Genomic DNA, 13,352 nt, shown 5'->3' on the forward strand with positions numbered 1-13,352 from the left:
AGGAGCCGTCTAAGACGTGTAGACGACAGCAGTATTGATGCCCATAAAGGACAACCCCGACGGAGGCCGAGATCTGACTGTGATTGATTCGCCTAGTGCGGATCGGGCTGATGGCCGGCAGACGATCCATTGTACAGATTACAGAGCAGATCATAAAAAAAAACTTGATGGCCATGAGGGCGGTCTGATGAGCCGTGGTTGCTTGAGCAGTTGAGAAACCAACTTGAATCGCCCGATACGGATCCCAGACTTGCTGAGAGACCCATTTGGGAAGCAAACATTTTCAGGCTGCAACCGTGGCGTCCAATGATGCAAAGTCCCGACGAGCTGAGAGGGTGATCGACAAGGCATGGCCCAACTAATCTCGATTGCTGACCGGCTAGAGATCATGGTCAAGGGAGTTGAGGCCGGGGGAACCCATGGCTGTGTTCCGGGCCGCCCTAGCGTGGAGATCACGCGTCCTTTGGTCCGGATGCCTTGGTTGGGTTTTTCATGTAGGGCAAATTAATTACTGATAATTGTTTCTCTCTTTGACATCACAGTTAGACTGGCAGCACCACGCAGTACCCGTAGTACTGATGTGCAACAACTGGGTGTCAGCTGCAGTACTCGTATGCTGAAGCTCGACGTGTCTTGAATAGCCAGCACGCGGCGAACATGCGGTTGTCGTGGTGAGAGATTGTGTTCCAACCAGTCTGAACCTGGAGGCTACATTGATAGCGGCGAGCGTCGAGAACGGCAAGGCGTGGGGGCTGCCATGCAACCATGCAACCATGCAACTATGCAACCATGGAACTATGCAGGCTGGGTAAGGTGAATGCGACGGTGGTGATGGAAGATGATGGAGGAGGGATCGTGGTTGGCGATTACCAAGTTGGTCATGCCTGAGTGTGGAATTCGGCAATCGGGAAGGTGCATGTACCCGACGGGGATGCGACTTCCCGCCATCTTGCTCCAGAAAAAAACTCCATTGAATCCCATCACCAACTCCTGCTCCTCTTCACAATACGGCATACCATGCCCACCACCTTCTGTCGCCTGGGCATGGGTGCAAAGCCGCTATTGACGGCTCTCTCAGTCCCGGTCCACGTCATCACGTCGCTCCCAGCCTGCGCCCCTGCTTCCGCCGTGTCCGCACCGCATGCATCACGCCTACGGCTAAGGCCACGGTGCCAGCAGTTCCGCAGGATGGCCTCCTCCTCCCCACCCCTCCAGCCTCGCGGGCAACCCTATTCGACAGCGCGAAATCATGGCCAGCGCAGCCTCCCAGCCTGGTTTGTGCGGGGAGGCACATCGAATGGCCTCATCATCCACCGCGATCACCTACCCCCTCAAAGCGAATGGGGCGACGTCCTTGCTAGTGCCATGGGTTCCCCCGATCCCTACGGACGGCAATTGAATGGGATGGGATCGGGCGTCTCGTCCACTTCCAAGATCATGGTTCTGGGACCTCCGTCGCGCTCGGACGTGGATGTCGACTACACCTTTGTCCAGGTGGGCATCAAGGACGGCAAGCTGGACATGGCCGGTAATTGCGGCAATATGTCCTCCGCCGTAGGCCCTGTCGCGTGGGACTGGGGCATGATCCAAGACCAAGTTGCCGTGTCGCGGGACAGTGATGGGGTGCAGTGGGCATCGGTCAAATTGTTGAACACCAACACATCCAAAGTCCTCGTATCCAAGTTCAAGGTCAACGGGGATCCTCTCAAATATTGTCCCGATGGTGACTACATCCTCGACGGTGTAGCTGGCGTCGCTTCTCGGATCACGATGAGTTTCATGGACCCGGCGGGAGCCAAGACGGGAAAGGCATTGCCGACGGGGAATCCCGTCGACGCCCTAGACCTTTCAGATGGGAGCACCATCCCGGCATCGCTGGTCGATGTCAGTAACCCAGGCGTATTTGTCACTGCGCGAGAATTGGGACTTGGTGATGTCAAGACCCTCACCCCAGATGCCGTGGAAGCAGATGCCGCTCTCAAGGCCCGCCTAGAGGAAATTCGTCGTGCAGGCGCCTTGAAGATGGGGTTGGATCCTGATGTTGAAAGCATCCCCAAAGTACTCATCCTCTTCCCCACAGGGGACTCCTCCGATGTCGACATCCGGTGCCTCGCCATGTCCATGGGACAGGCTCACAAAGCAGTGCCGCTGACCCTGGCCCTCTGTCTCGGGGCAGCATCTCAACTTCCAGGCACGGTAGCTGCAGAATTGGTGGGTGACAAGGCTGGATCGATCTCAACTGTCACAATAGGCCACCCGAGCGGCAAGCTGGACATAGGAACAACGGCTCGCGACGGCAGGCTCGTGTCTGCGGAGCTCTTGCGGACAGCCAGAGTGCTGATGAAGGGGGAGGTATGCTACTGATGTACTAATTATATAGGTTATCAGAACCTGCGCCCATCAAGTCCGCTCCCTTTACACTGTTAGAAGGCCGCGGCATTGAGGCTTTACATCCGAGACGGTGTACGGGCAACTATATTCATTCGGTTTACTTGTTAAAGCCTCTAGTGTGGTAATGACGACCAACCTCCGAAGCATAAGCCACGAGCACGAGAAGTGCCTCTTTGATCATAGACCGCATGTCCCATGGAAAGCCCCTCGTTGACGAAATAGCCTTCTCACCTCGTCCAGGAGAGCATAGCCCCCCTATTTCGAGCACAACACTAGCAGAATGTTCAGTTTGTTCCAATCCGAGGCGACCCTTTACGAGAGGGTAGCCGTAGGTGGTGACCAGGAGGAGCGCTCAGATATGAATTATATCGGGGAATATATATCCGTACATGCCTTGGAGTCTGCATTCTGAATTTCTACTCCAAACTTACACATATATGATATAATCATATCACCGCCTGACACTAGCTAGGTAGCTGGAAAGCCAAACCTCTATGCACTTTTTGACCTGTCAAGACTATATTGTTCGATTTTTATTATTGTACAGTTGTCCTGTTACCGCTGTACTTATGCATGTTAATGGCTGGCCGCTCCATCTGTCACTTTGGCACTTTTACCCCTGTTTGTTCCTCTCCACTCTGAACGACTTCCTGGCTGAGACAAGCCAATCAAATGCCAAGGAGCGGCCCTGGCTATTTGATTCTCGACGTTGCGCCTCATGAAGACTCCATAGCAACTCGAAATTGCCTTTCACTATTATACTACTATTAGCATCATGACAACTTAAATAGGTATGTAGCTGGCAGGCGGGTGCGAAGATACTGACTGAGTAATAAATAGGAGCTAAGAGGGTGTATTATACGCATTTATAGTTGATGAATCAGCTCACCGTCACAACAATTCATCGCCCACCATCTTCCTGGACTCTGTCTGATCACAAACTAGCGAACGCAGCATGGACCATCCTTATTATCCGCCCGAGGCGGCCATCGCCAACTATGCGCCCAACGTGACGCCCGCGCTCCAACTGGTCGCCGCCTTTGGGGCCATCGCCACCATCATCATAGTCGCGGCGTACCGCCTGGCGGGAGCAAACGCCCGCTTCATCGACCGCTTCGCAGCCAGCTGGTTCGCGTTGTGTAAGCCCCCATGCGTTGTTGGCCAGCAGAAGGTGTACCGTTGAACCGTTCTAACGCCGTTCCCTCTAGGTGCATTCTTGCACATGTTCTTTGAGGGTGAGGCATTCGCCAGTCTAGGCAATTGCCCTGTGCAACTGACTGACGGATACTGATACTACGTACCAGGATACTACCTCTACTATCGGACGAGCATAGCAGGCATGGACACGCTGTTTGCGCAGCTCTGGAAGGAATACACGCTCTCCGACTCGCGCTACCTGACCCTCGACGTCTTCACCGTCTGCGTCGAGACCATCACAGCCGTATGTTCCCCCTCAGAGACCCCCACTTGGGATTGATATTCTCCGGCTTACTCTGATGTCCAAAGTTTGTCTGGGGTCCGCTCTCGCTCCTCACGGTCGCGGCCATCATCGCCCGGCATCCCGCCCGGCACCCCCTCCAGATCATCGTCTGCACCGCTCACGCCTACGGCGTCGCACTCTACTACCTGACCAACTGGGCCGAGGGCGTCTCCTACAGCCGGCCCGAGATGCTCTACTACTGGGTCTACTACGTCGGCATGAACGCCCCCTGGGCAGTCGTACCGCTATGTACGTCCGAGGATTCATTCCACTTGATCTCTGCGTCTCCCTCCCTCCCGGCATGCTCAGAACTGACCGTCTGTGTGTCTGTGATGTAGGGTTGCTTCGCGACAGCTTCTTGGAGATAGGCCATGCTTTTGGGGCGTTGCGGGAGAAGGAACAGGGTTTTAAGAGGCGATGAGCGGCAAGGCCACACATGTATGGCATGAAGTGTCATGGGACACATTATGCTTTGGTCTTCGCAATCATCACATATTACATCAAGGTGCCATTAGCTAGCACAAGCATAGGACAGTCAAGGCATGAGACCCGCACGCCACCAAAAACAAGTTGGGCACGGTGGTTGTACGTATTCCCACCTTTACACTGACACAACCTGGGGAGTGATTTCTTCCTGTATGGGTGGTACTTCAGGGAAGGGGAGATGAATGCAACATCCCGCTCTACTGTCGGCACCACAAAAGGCCACATGACTCTGCTGGTTATCACGGGGCTCAATTGATACGCCAATGGCTCTCCCGAAAGCTTCGCCTCACTGTTTACCGATCTGATGCACTAGGCTCCTGCAAGATCAGATCGGCCATTAGTCTGTACGCCACCGGTCGGGCGAATACCGAGGGGAGAGCACAACAGCTTAGCGTTTTGCTTGGTACACAAAGCACGGTGTGCGGGAACACAGAAACGTGTCTGTGAGGCATTCGACTCCCACAGGAGTATTATTCACAGCCCAGGTGAATCCCGCGAGCAGCAACGGCCGCGCTCCTCTCTCTCTCCCCCCTCCCTCTCTCTCTCTCCACGGCAGAACAAAACAAAAATAGTAACATTGCGGGTAGTCTAGATTTTTCTAGACTTGCTTGAACATCAACGGGAACCCCACGCCACTCCAGGGTTACCTGCGACTGGACCCGGAGCGAAGTGTGATCCACCACTGGACGGAGGTCAACCGGGAACGAGGCAACACAAGACCTGCGCCATGCATGATAATGGAGAGTATTTTTAAATAGTTGAGTCTGAATCAAGCACTCCCCCGCACAGTCTTTCCCATGAATCACATCTAGGTGCCATTGCCTGTTCCGGAAATGTCGGTGAAGGTGAGTGTCATGCCCCCCAGTTGCCCCCAACCACCCCCATCACCCCCATCTCACTCAGCATCACCAACAAGGTAACCATTGGCCTCGCAAACCACCGCCTCACTTCACAGACCCCGTCTCTCGGCCCTGCCCAGCCCATCGCGGCGGCCCACTGCGGATCTCGACGTCAAACGACGGCAGCGCCTCGCCCATCATCCCCGTCGTCGTCGTGCCAGTAATACTACTACTGCTGCCACTACCAGTGCTCGCCAGGCCCCTCAGCAGCGGCGCCAGGTCGTCCACCAGGCACCGCACCTCGGACTCGCAGCCCCCCAATCTCACGCGCCTCAGCGTGCCCACGAGCCGCGGAGGAGGCGGCGGTGGCGCCAGGAGCAGCCCGGTGTCCCCCCCCCTACGACGGCGCTCCAGCACGGCCTGCAGCGCCGCGTCGACCACGGCCGTGCGCCACAGCGGCACCGTGTCGACGAGCGAGAAGCGGCACCGCCCGACCCAGTCGACGTTGATGAGGGCCGGCCTCGCCCCTCCTCCTCCGCCGCCGAGCGGGCTGCTGAGCGGACTGGGGGGGAGCATCGGCGGCTCGAAGCGGACGATCCTGCTGGTGGCGGTGGTGCTGGAGGCGCGGCCAATGGACGGAGGGGGCGGCGGCGGCGGCGGAGGAGATGCTTCCAGAGATGCTTCTGCTGCCATGGCCGTTGCTGAGGAGGAGGAGGAGGAGGAGCCGCCGCGGTGAGGCTGTCTCGGGGGTGGGCGCCAAGGGGACGGCTGGCTGCCGTGATACGGTGACGCCTGGGTGGGGGGCCGTGGAGGAAGGACGTGGGTTCGCACAGGTATCTGAGATACGCCCTCGTCGGGATATGGACATGCTCGGCGAGGCATCCTGCTGATGAGGGGTGGGAGAGGCCCTCGCTTCCAGGGGAGCCGAATAGGGGTGCTGGTGTTGCCCCGTCCCTGGCTCTCCGACTTGCCTTGCTCACTGTCATCGTCATCGTGGAGGTTTTCGTATTCTGTGTCAGACGCCTTGCTTCCGTCGCCCTTCCCATGGTCATCTTCGTCATCGTCGTCGTCGTCGCTATAGTCACTCCCCTCGGTAGGCATGACCCGGTGACCGATACCGTATTTGACAATGTGAGTATTCACCTCCCTGGCCGACTGGTCGTGGAGCTTTCTCAGGACCTGCTGGAGGTCGATGCCACTCTCACCCTTCTCGCTCAACACCACCGTCCTTCTGCCGCTGCCGTCATCGTACATCCTGAGCACGTGGGCGCTCCATATACCAGTGTCGTCGAGCTGCGTGACCAGCCCAATCGAGTCCTCTTGAACCCCCAGGTAGTATTGGCAGTTTCCTGTTGCCTCCTTTTAGCGCACCCTTTAGTTGGGAGATGTTGCTATAAAATCAACGTACTGCGAATCTGGACCTCAAGTGGGAGCCCGACACCGTGATGGGACGCCATGTTGGTGATGTATGCGAACCCAGTTGCTGAGGGGCAAAGCTTCAGCTTCATACGATCAAAGTTCACTGGTAGATCTTTGTTGAGAAGAGACTATTAAGAGAAGATGGGAGTTGTGAGATGCCAGACTTGGTGTTGCTGATTTCTCGCCCATATTTATACCTGCCACCCAAGTTGTCGTGAATCCATGGATAGTGTTTGCTGTGATTGATACAGCTCCGAGCTGTCTTGTACATGTAGCACCTGTGTGAGAGGCCGGGCGGCGAAATATGCTGCCAGCCAATGTTCCTGTTTGCCTTACTTCTCATGCAGGCTTTCTGCCGATGATCATTGTTCTAGATCGGCATCGGAGCACGGCGAGAGACGTATACAAGGCCTTGTCCCACAGCAACACTGGCACACGGCGCCTTTCCCGAGCCCAAACATCGCGTAAGTCTGTACGATCCGGCTCGTATTACATGGAGCATCCTGCTTTGGCCTATGAGTTTGATGTTACCCATTGACGTATGTGTGGACTCGGGCTCCAACGTTCTCCCAAGGGAGGGAGGGCAACATCATCCATGTCAACAGATAGCCCAGCTTCACTCTCGGGGGCAGCCTCGCTGTGGGATGATGGCTTTTCCGATTACGACATGGGATCGGCCGCATTTTGTGGACTGTCTCAAAGGTCTCATCACATAGTCACCCCAGTCTCAGCCGTTGCTGATTCGTTTCGTACGATTGGGGCTCAACCCAATCCCTCACTCTACGCCCGCCTCATGCCACGCCGCCGGGATCGGAACAAGGATTTCCAGGAGGGCGAACGCCCCCAACTACTTATTCATTCAAGATGGTAATATCAACAGATCATAGTCGTCGACCATGGCCAATGTCCGCTTCACCGAATAGGTACGTATCCACCACATGCGGCTCAAGACTAATCCTTCGTGCTCGTTTGGAGCCGTTCCAGTCGTGATCTAACCGCCTCCACCAGGGCAGACTCCCTTGACAGCAAGCCCTGGACCTGCTGCAACTTGGACCGCCGGATATCCTGTGGGATCCTCAGCTCTGAGGCTGTTGAGATTTGCACATCCCCAGCCTTCTTTAGCGACTCGACCTCGGACAGCAGCGACTCCTGCAGTTCCCGGGCGTTCTCAAGTCGTCTCCACAGCTGCTTCGACTGATTCCGCTTCTCTGGCGCGTCGTCGGATCCAGATACGTTATTCTCGACCGACCGCACCTCCTCGAACCAGACGCGCTCCTTTGCGCTAAGGTCTCTTGTCGTGGCCTTGCCTACTATTTTCCGCAGCCTCTCGACACGCGATGTCAGGCTCTCCTGACGTTCCCTAGCCTCCTCCACCCGACGGTCGTACTTGACCCGATCTGACTCCCCATCCCGGTGCGCCCCGTTGATAGCGTCTACCTTGATCTTGACCTGATTGGCCTTGTCGATCTGCTCCCTCAGCTCCGACTGGAGAATCTCGCATCGCCGGAATACCTCTGACGCTGCTACGCCAAGGCGGTACGTCTCATCACTGAGGATCTTGTGGGCATCAGTGAATAACGACAGGGTCATCGGGCTCAGCCTGATTTCCTGGTTGACCAATGTCTTGTATCGCGATGTCTTCATCCGATCGAGAAAGCCAGGAAGTTGCGATCCTTCATCGAATACGTGGGAAGGGTGGAATACTGGACGAGGCTCGTAAAAGTCCAACGGCGGCTTGCTTGCTTCTCTTTCAAACACGGGGCTCTCTTCGGGTAGAGGCGCAATGTCAATTTCCGGCGTATCAAATGTCAGGGCGATCGGTTCGTAAGGCGTCGCAGAGAGGAGGAAGTATCCAAGGTCCGGGTCGAAGATGGCCACTGCAGCCGAAAGGGACACGGCCATGTCCGCTGTCGACTGCGAGTAGATCCTGTCCCTCGACGACTGCGAGTTGACCACCAGTCCCACTCGAAAGTCCGATCCCGCTTCAGAATCACCGGTGAGTTCCTTTTCCAGACGGAAGATCCACGACGCGAGGGAAATAAAGACGATACCGGCGTGGTGCGTGACAAAAAAGTCGTAGCGAGACATGACATCGTAGCTGAAGACAGGCCAGCTCTCCTCGCTCACCTCAACCGGGCTCATGGTATCGATGGCTTGGAATGCCAGGAGGGACGGTGGCTCAGACAAAGCAAGGAGGCGCCCATGCCGAGACTTGTTCCTCGGCGGGAGCCACTGGGCCTGTACGCCCTCCAGGTCGAGGTAAATTCGAACCTGCCCGCTAGTGGAGAGCAGGCAGATGACGGGTAGAGATGCGCCCTCCTTGTCACGCTCCTCTATATCCAGCTCCTCCTCCTCCTCCTCGCCCATCATGAGGTCATCGGTTTCTGTCTTCTTTCCAATCACCATGATATCAGTGATAGATGTGTCCAAGTCATCCCCTGTGTCGGGGTCCGAGGTGAGTTCAAATGGCCCTTGGAGCCGGGGAATTACGCCCGGCCGGGACGGCCGAGTATAGATCTCGACAAGTGGTTCACCAGGGAGACCCTCAACAATCTGGGGCTCCTGGGAATCCAACTCACCCATCCACTCCAGTTGCTGCTGCGCAAGAAGCTTCTCATACTCGGAGACTTCCGGATCATCCTCGATGCTTCCAACGGTTGTCACGATCGACACCGACAGAGAAGGGATCAAAGTCGGGGGAGGTGCCCACTTCTGGGGCAGCAACGGGCACAAGGCATAGACGTCACCTTCTCGCATGGCTACCCAGAGTGTCATGGGGTTCCATCCACCAGCTCCCTTATGAGCAAAGCTTGCTGCAGCGACCTCCATCTCAAACGAGTCCGGCGAGAAGGCCTTGTTGGTCGTCGTAGTCGAGGCGGAAAAGTCCTGATCTAGGTTCGTCCCGTCGGCGAGCTTCTTCAGGTCGATTGACGTTGTCGGGTTGTCAAACGACCATCGGTCCTCGGCGGACACCTCCCAAACTCTGACGATCGCGTCGGCCGTTACCGTGACAAGACAGGAACCATTAACTCCAAGTGGATGCCACAGAGCGGACATGACGGGGGATCGCGAGGTAACATGTGTCGTCGGCCCAAGGGTGAACATTTTAGGCTTCAAGGGGCTGGTGTCTTCGCTCGTCAGGTGAGAGGAATCGGGCAGGACGCAGATGTGAACAGTATGGGTTGTAAGTATAGCGAGGTAGTTGGAGTTGGGTGAAATGATGAGCTGGCGGATATCCTCGGCGCATCGAGTCTTGATAGTCTGCAAGTCCCATGAGGTTAGCAAGGTATCCCATGATGGAACGGCCGTTGGGCCACGGCGCAACTCACCCGCATGCCTGCAGCATTGTCGAACTCGACGCTCTCTTGGATGGAGTGTGTCGAGTCCTCGCGCTTAATGCGGGATCCATAGCTGCCACCTCTTCCACGGCCTTGTCCATTTGACCACTGCTCCTTGAGGTAGGCGAGGTCGCCCCACCGAATCTCCCTGCCGTTGGCGACAAAAACCTGCGTTCCCCGGTTCGCAATAGTCCTCCGCGGCCCTGGTGCAGCTTCTTTCTTGGAAGCAGCAGCCGGGGAAAGTGCGCGAGCGCGCAGCGCGTCGCTAGACGGTTCGAACAGCTGGTGGCCAGGGGCGTTCTTGGACAGCCAAGCTGCCGAATAGCTCTTGACCTTGGGCATCGCGCGGCGCTGGAGCCGTTTGGCTCGCCAAGGCTTGTCGTTTCTCGAGTTTCCTTCCGGCGTAAAAAATATTCGTTAGAGGCGATAGGTTCAAGCCGTAAAAGGTGACAAGTGTTGCATGGACGTTCGTTTGGTGCAAGTTCAACGAGTTCAAGTTGTTGGAAGGGACCAAAGGCTGAATGAGGTGAGGCTGGAAAAAAGAACGGGCTGGCGGTTTAGCGCATGCTGGGCTGGCACTTGGCAGCAACGCAATTGTGCAGCAGTGAGGCGGCCCACCTTCCAGCTGCCTGCCAGACAGAGCTGCACCCCAGAATCGGCTTCAACAAACTTTCGTTCTGCAGGATCACGCTCTAAGAGCTCATCTGGAACAGATCCATTTGTTGCGCAGTTCTCCCGAGAATAATTATTAGCAGATTTACACATTGAGACCCAAATCTTGCGCGATTCTGCCTCTTTTCCGCACAAAGAGCCCCAGAGCTTCGCCAACCCGTCCTCAATATGAGGCCCGAGACCAGAAACACCGTCGACCGCCTCGACAGGCCAAGCGCCTACTACCAGAACAGGGTCAGTTGGCCAGAGGCTTTTCTTCTCAGAGTTTCAAGGACTGACGTCTTCCAGAACAGGCGCAGACGCGATCGCGATGATGAAGTCGCCGAAGCCCCCCCCCAGCCTGCTGTCGATCCTCTCGCCGATGCGACAACACTCTACGTTGGCAATCTGTTCGTCTCGACCTCCAATGGGCCTGTTTTTACCTCTCGTCTAACATCTCTTCAGATCATTTTACACGACCGAGGAGCAAGTCTACGAGCTCTTCTCAAAGTGCGGCGAGATTAAGCGCCTGATCATGGGTCTCGACCGGTTCACCAAGACCCCCTGCGGTTTCTGCTTCGTCGAGTACTACACCCACCAGGACGCCCTCGACTGCATGAAGTACATTGGCGGCACCAAGCTGGACGAGCGCATCATCCGCACAGACATGGACCCGGGCTTTGAGGAGGGACGGCAGTACGGACGCGGCAAGTCGGGAGGACAGGTGCGCGACGAGTATAGAGAAGACTACGATGAGGGCCGCGGAGGTCTGGGACGGGCGATACAGACGGAGCGTCTGAGGGACTATGATGAGGAGGGGCGTTATATGCGTTAAGGAGTCTCCAAGCAGCGTTTTGTGGTTGAAATCGAGGGGGAAAGGTTCGTGCTGAATTTCTGCGAACCATTTTGCAGTTGGGTCTAGATTCGCCCATCTTCGCGCTCAACCACGTTGAGCTTCTATGAATACATGTACAGTATGATGCATGTGTTTCGTCTTTCCATCCAACAAGTATCTGTTTTGCAGCAATTGCCTCCCGTGCCCCCATATCCCATAGATTCAAACAAGATGTTGTACACGTAGTTGTTGTAGTCGATGTCTCGCCGTCCCGGCAAGGTCGTAATATTCCTCCAAGACGCAATTGACTCTCCAAATCGTTCTCTCTCCTATCACTTCCCTTAATAACCAGGGGGGTTGAGTCGCTGCGACACCCTCGTCCATTTGGGAACCCCTGCCAACAAGTTTGTCAGTACCCATTCTATCCTGCATCTCCATGGAACCAGCGGAAACGTACGATGAATGCCCTTGCGGTACCGCTTCGCTTTGCGGTCGAACACGGTGTACTTGTCCCTCGGCAGCATCTCGGCCTCGGTGGGCATCTCGGCCTTCCACCGCTCCAGTGCCTCGAGCGTCTGGCCCTTCTTGGCCAGCGCGGCGTCCACCGTCGCGACCACGCTGTCCACGGCCCTCAGGCGCATCCGGTGCCGGCGCTTCTGGAACTTGGAGAGCCGCCAGGGGATCTTCCACAGCAGGCCGCTCGACAGCGGGTTCGTGATGCGGAAGGGGCCGAACATCCTCTCGGTTGGGGTTGTGCGTTGGGCGTCGGGTTGTGGTCGAGGATGGGGGTGTGGCTCTCTCGATGGGGAGGGCCGCTGGTTCAAGACTTTTTGGGGGCGTGAGGTGCAAATGCGGCTGGATGCTGGCTGCAGGGTGGAGCGGAATATCGCGACCGCCGGCACCCGCTAGCGCATCGTGGGGGGCCGGTTTCAACTTCCCCAAGCACATCAGCAACCACCACGTCAGCGAAACGGCTTGACTATCAAGCTGCATGCACCAGGGAATCCGAAAGGTCTAGGACTGCCCAACTTCTCTGGTGCGCCGCCTCGCCGACTATTGCCAATGCAGACCACCGCGGCGCCACCATGAGCTACTACTTTGCCATTGTCGGCACGGAGGACAACCCACTGTTCGAGTATGAGTTCGGCACCTCCAAGCATGGCGGTGACGGCCTGTCGCGCTTCTCCGACCAAGTCAGGCATATGAATCAGTTTATCCTACACTCAAGTCTCGACATTGCTGAGGAGGTCCAGTGGTCACATGGCCAGATGTATGTTGTCGCCCCCAGCTCTGTCTAGAAGCAGCTCGCCGCGCTCCCACCACATGTTGAGCTTCCCGTAGCTAATAGGGGAGGGACACAGGTACCTCAAGTGCATCGATAAGTTCTTTGACAATTACATCTCATGCTTCGTTACAGCTGGCAACGTCAAGTTCCTCCTACTCCATCATCCTATCACGCCCACAGGCTCGGGCTCTTCGCGCTCTTCGACCGCCATCGGCGCCAACCCAACAAGTCCAGCGACCGAGGAAGCCATCAAGATGTTCTTTGCTGAGGTGTACGAGAACTGGATTAAGGCCATAATGAGCCCCTTCTACAAAGCCAACATGGAGGTGCGGAGTCCGATGTTCAGGTCAAGGGTGGCGGCGGCTGGTCGCAAGTATCTCTGATTCTTGTTCCATGATACCAATTATTACATAGTTCCTCGGAGTTACGGAAAACAGCACTTGTTATGTGGGCACATCACAAAAAAAAACGCGTTTTTAGGGGGGGCACGTGTTATGTGTTCCATTTCGTTGGTATTCATTCCATGACGCGTCTTCCTGACGCCCTGTTATCATGATCCCCATCCCAAACGCCTAAAAAGCAATTGCGCGTAATATTCCATATACCCGACCAAGTCCCGATAACCCCA

At 56.2% G+C, this 13,352-nt stretch overlaps 7 protein-coding genes across 7 annotated transcripts; 4 read left to right on the forward strand and 3 right to left on the reverse strand.

Moving 5' to 3' along the window:
• Positions 1–1,365: 1,365 nt before the first annotated feature.
• ACO1O0_008225 (uncharacterized protein) lies at positions 1,366–2,364 on the forward strand (the record flags this gene model as incomplete). Its single annotated transcript, XM_083197589.1, has 2 exons — positions 1,366–1,528; positions 1,559–2,364. The coding sequence occupies 2 exons, from the start codon at positions 1,366–1,368 to the stop codon at positions 2,362–2,364; spliced, it is 969 nt and encodes a 322-aa protein (XP_083047057.1).
• A 982-nt stretch (positions 2,365–3,346) lies between these two features.
• Positions 3,347–4,292, forward strand: ACO1O0_008226 (EXPERA domain-containing protein; the record flags this gene model as incomplete). The annotated part of the gene is made up of 5 exons (XM_083197590.1): positions 3,347–3,530; positions 3,600–3,626; positions 3,696–3,832; positions 3,898–4,120; positions 4,210–4,292. The coding sequence occupies 5 exons, from the start codon at positions 3,347–3,349 to the stop codon at positions 4,290–4,292; spliced, it is 654 nt and encodes a 217-aa protein (XP_083047058.1).
• Positions 4,293–5,301: 1,009 nt separating this feature from the next.
• Positions 5,302–6,653, reverse strand: ACO1O0_008227 (uncharacterized protein; the record flags this gene model as incomplete). The annotated part of the gene is made up of 2 exons (XM_083197591.1): positions 5,302–6,545; positions 6,605–6,653. 2 exons carry the CDS (start codon positions 6,651–6,653, stop codon positions 5,302–5,304), a joined length of 1,293 nt encoding a protein of 430 aa, XP_083047059.1.
• A 913-nt stretch (positions 6,654–7,566) lies between these two features.
• On the reverse strand, positions 7,567–10,295 carry ACO1O0_008228 (uncharacterized protein; the record flags this gene model as incomplete). The annotated part of the gene is made up of 2 exons (XM_083197592.1): positions 7,567–9,876; positions 9,945–10,295. The coding sequence occupies 2 exons, from the start codon at positions 10,293–10,295 to the stop codon at positions 7,567–7,569; spliced, it is 2,661 nt and encodes an 886-aa protein (XP_083047060.1).
• A 498-nt stretch (positions 10,296–10,793) lies between these two features.
• Positions 10,794–11,439, forward strand: CBC2 (nuclear cap-binding subunit 2 family protein; the record flags this gene model as incomplete). Its single annotated transcript, XM_083197593.1, has 3 exons — positions 10,794–10,859; positions 10,914–11,014; positions 11,070–11,439. The coding sequence occupies 3 exons, from the start codon at positions 10,794–10,796 to the stop codon at positions 11,437–11,439; spliced, it is 537 nt and encodes a 178-aa protein (XP_083047061.1).
• A 341-nt stretch (positions 11,440–11,780) lies between these two features.
• ACO1O0_008230 (mitochondrial 54S ribosomal protein mL60) lies at positions 11,781–12,176 on the reverse strand (the record flags this gene model as incomplete). Its single annotated transcript, XM_083197594.1, has 2 exons — positions 11,781–11,833; positions 11,897–12,176. 2 exons carry the CDS (start codon positions 12,174–12,176, stop codon positions 11,781–11,783), a joined length of 333 nt encoding a protein of 110 aa, XP_083047062.1.
• Positions 12,177–12,524: 348 nt separating this feature from the next.
• Positions 12,525–13,107, forward strand: TRS20 (TRAPP subunit TRS20; the record flags this gene model as incomplete). The annotated part of the gene is made up of 2 exons (XM_083197595.1): positions 12,525–12,709; positions 12,801–13,107. 2 exons carry the CDS (start codon positions 12,525–12,527, stop codon positions 13,105–13,107), a joined length of 492 nt encoding a protein of 163 aa, XP_083047063.1.
• Between the last annotated feature and the right edge of the window lie 245 nt (positions 13,108–13,352).

This window comes from Amphichorda felina (assembly GCF_050947745.1).
Source record: "Amphichorda felina strain 45539 chromosome Unknown scaffold_8, whole genome shotgun sequence".
Lineage (NCBI taxonomy): Eukaryota > Fungi > Ascomycota > Sordariomycetes > Hypocreales > Bionectriaceae > Amphichorda > Amphichorda felina.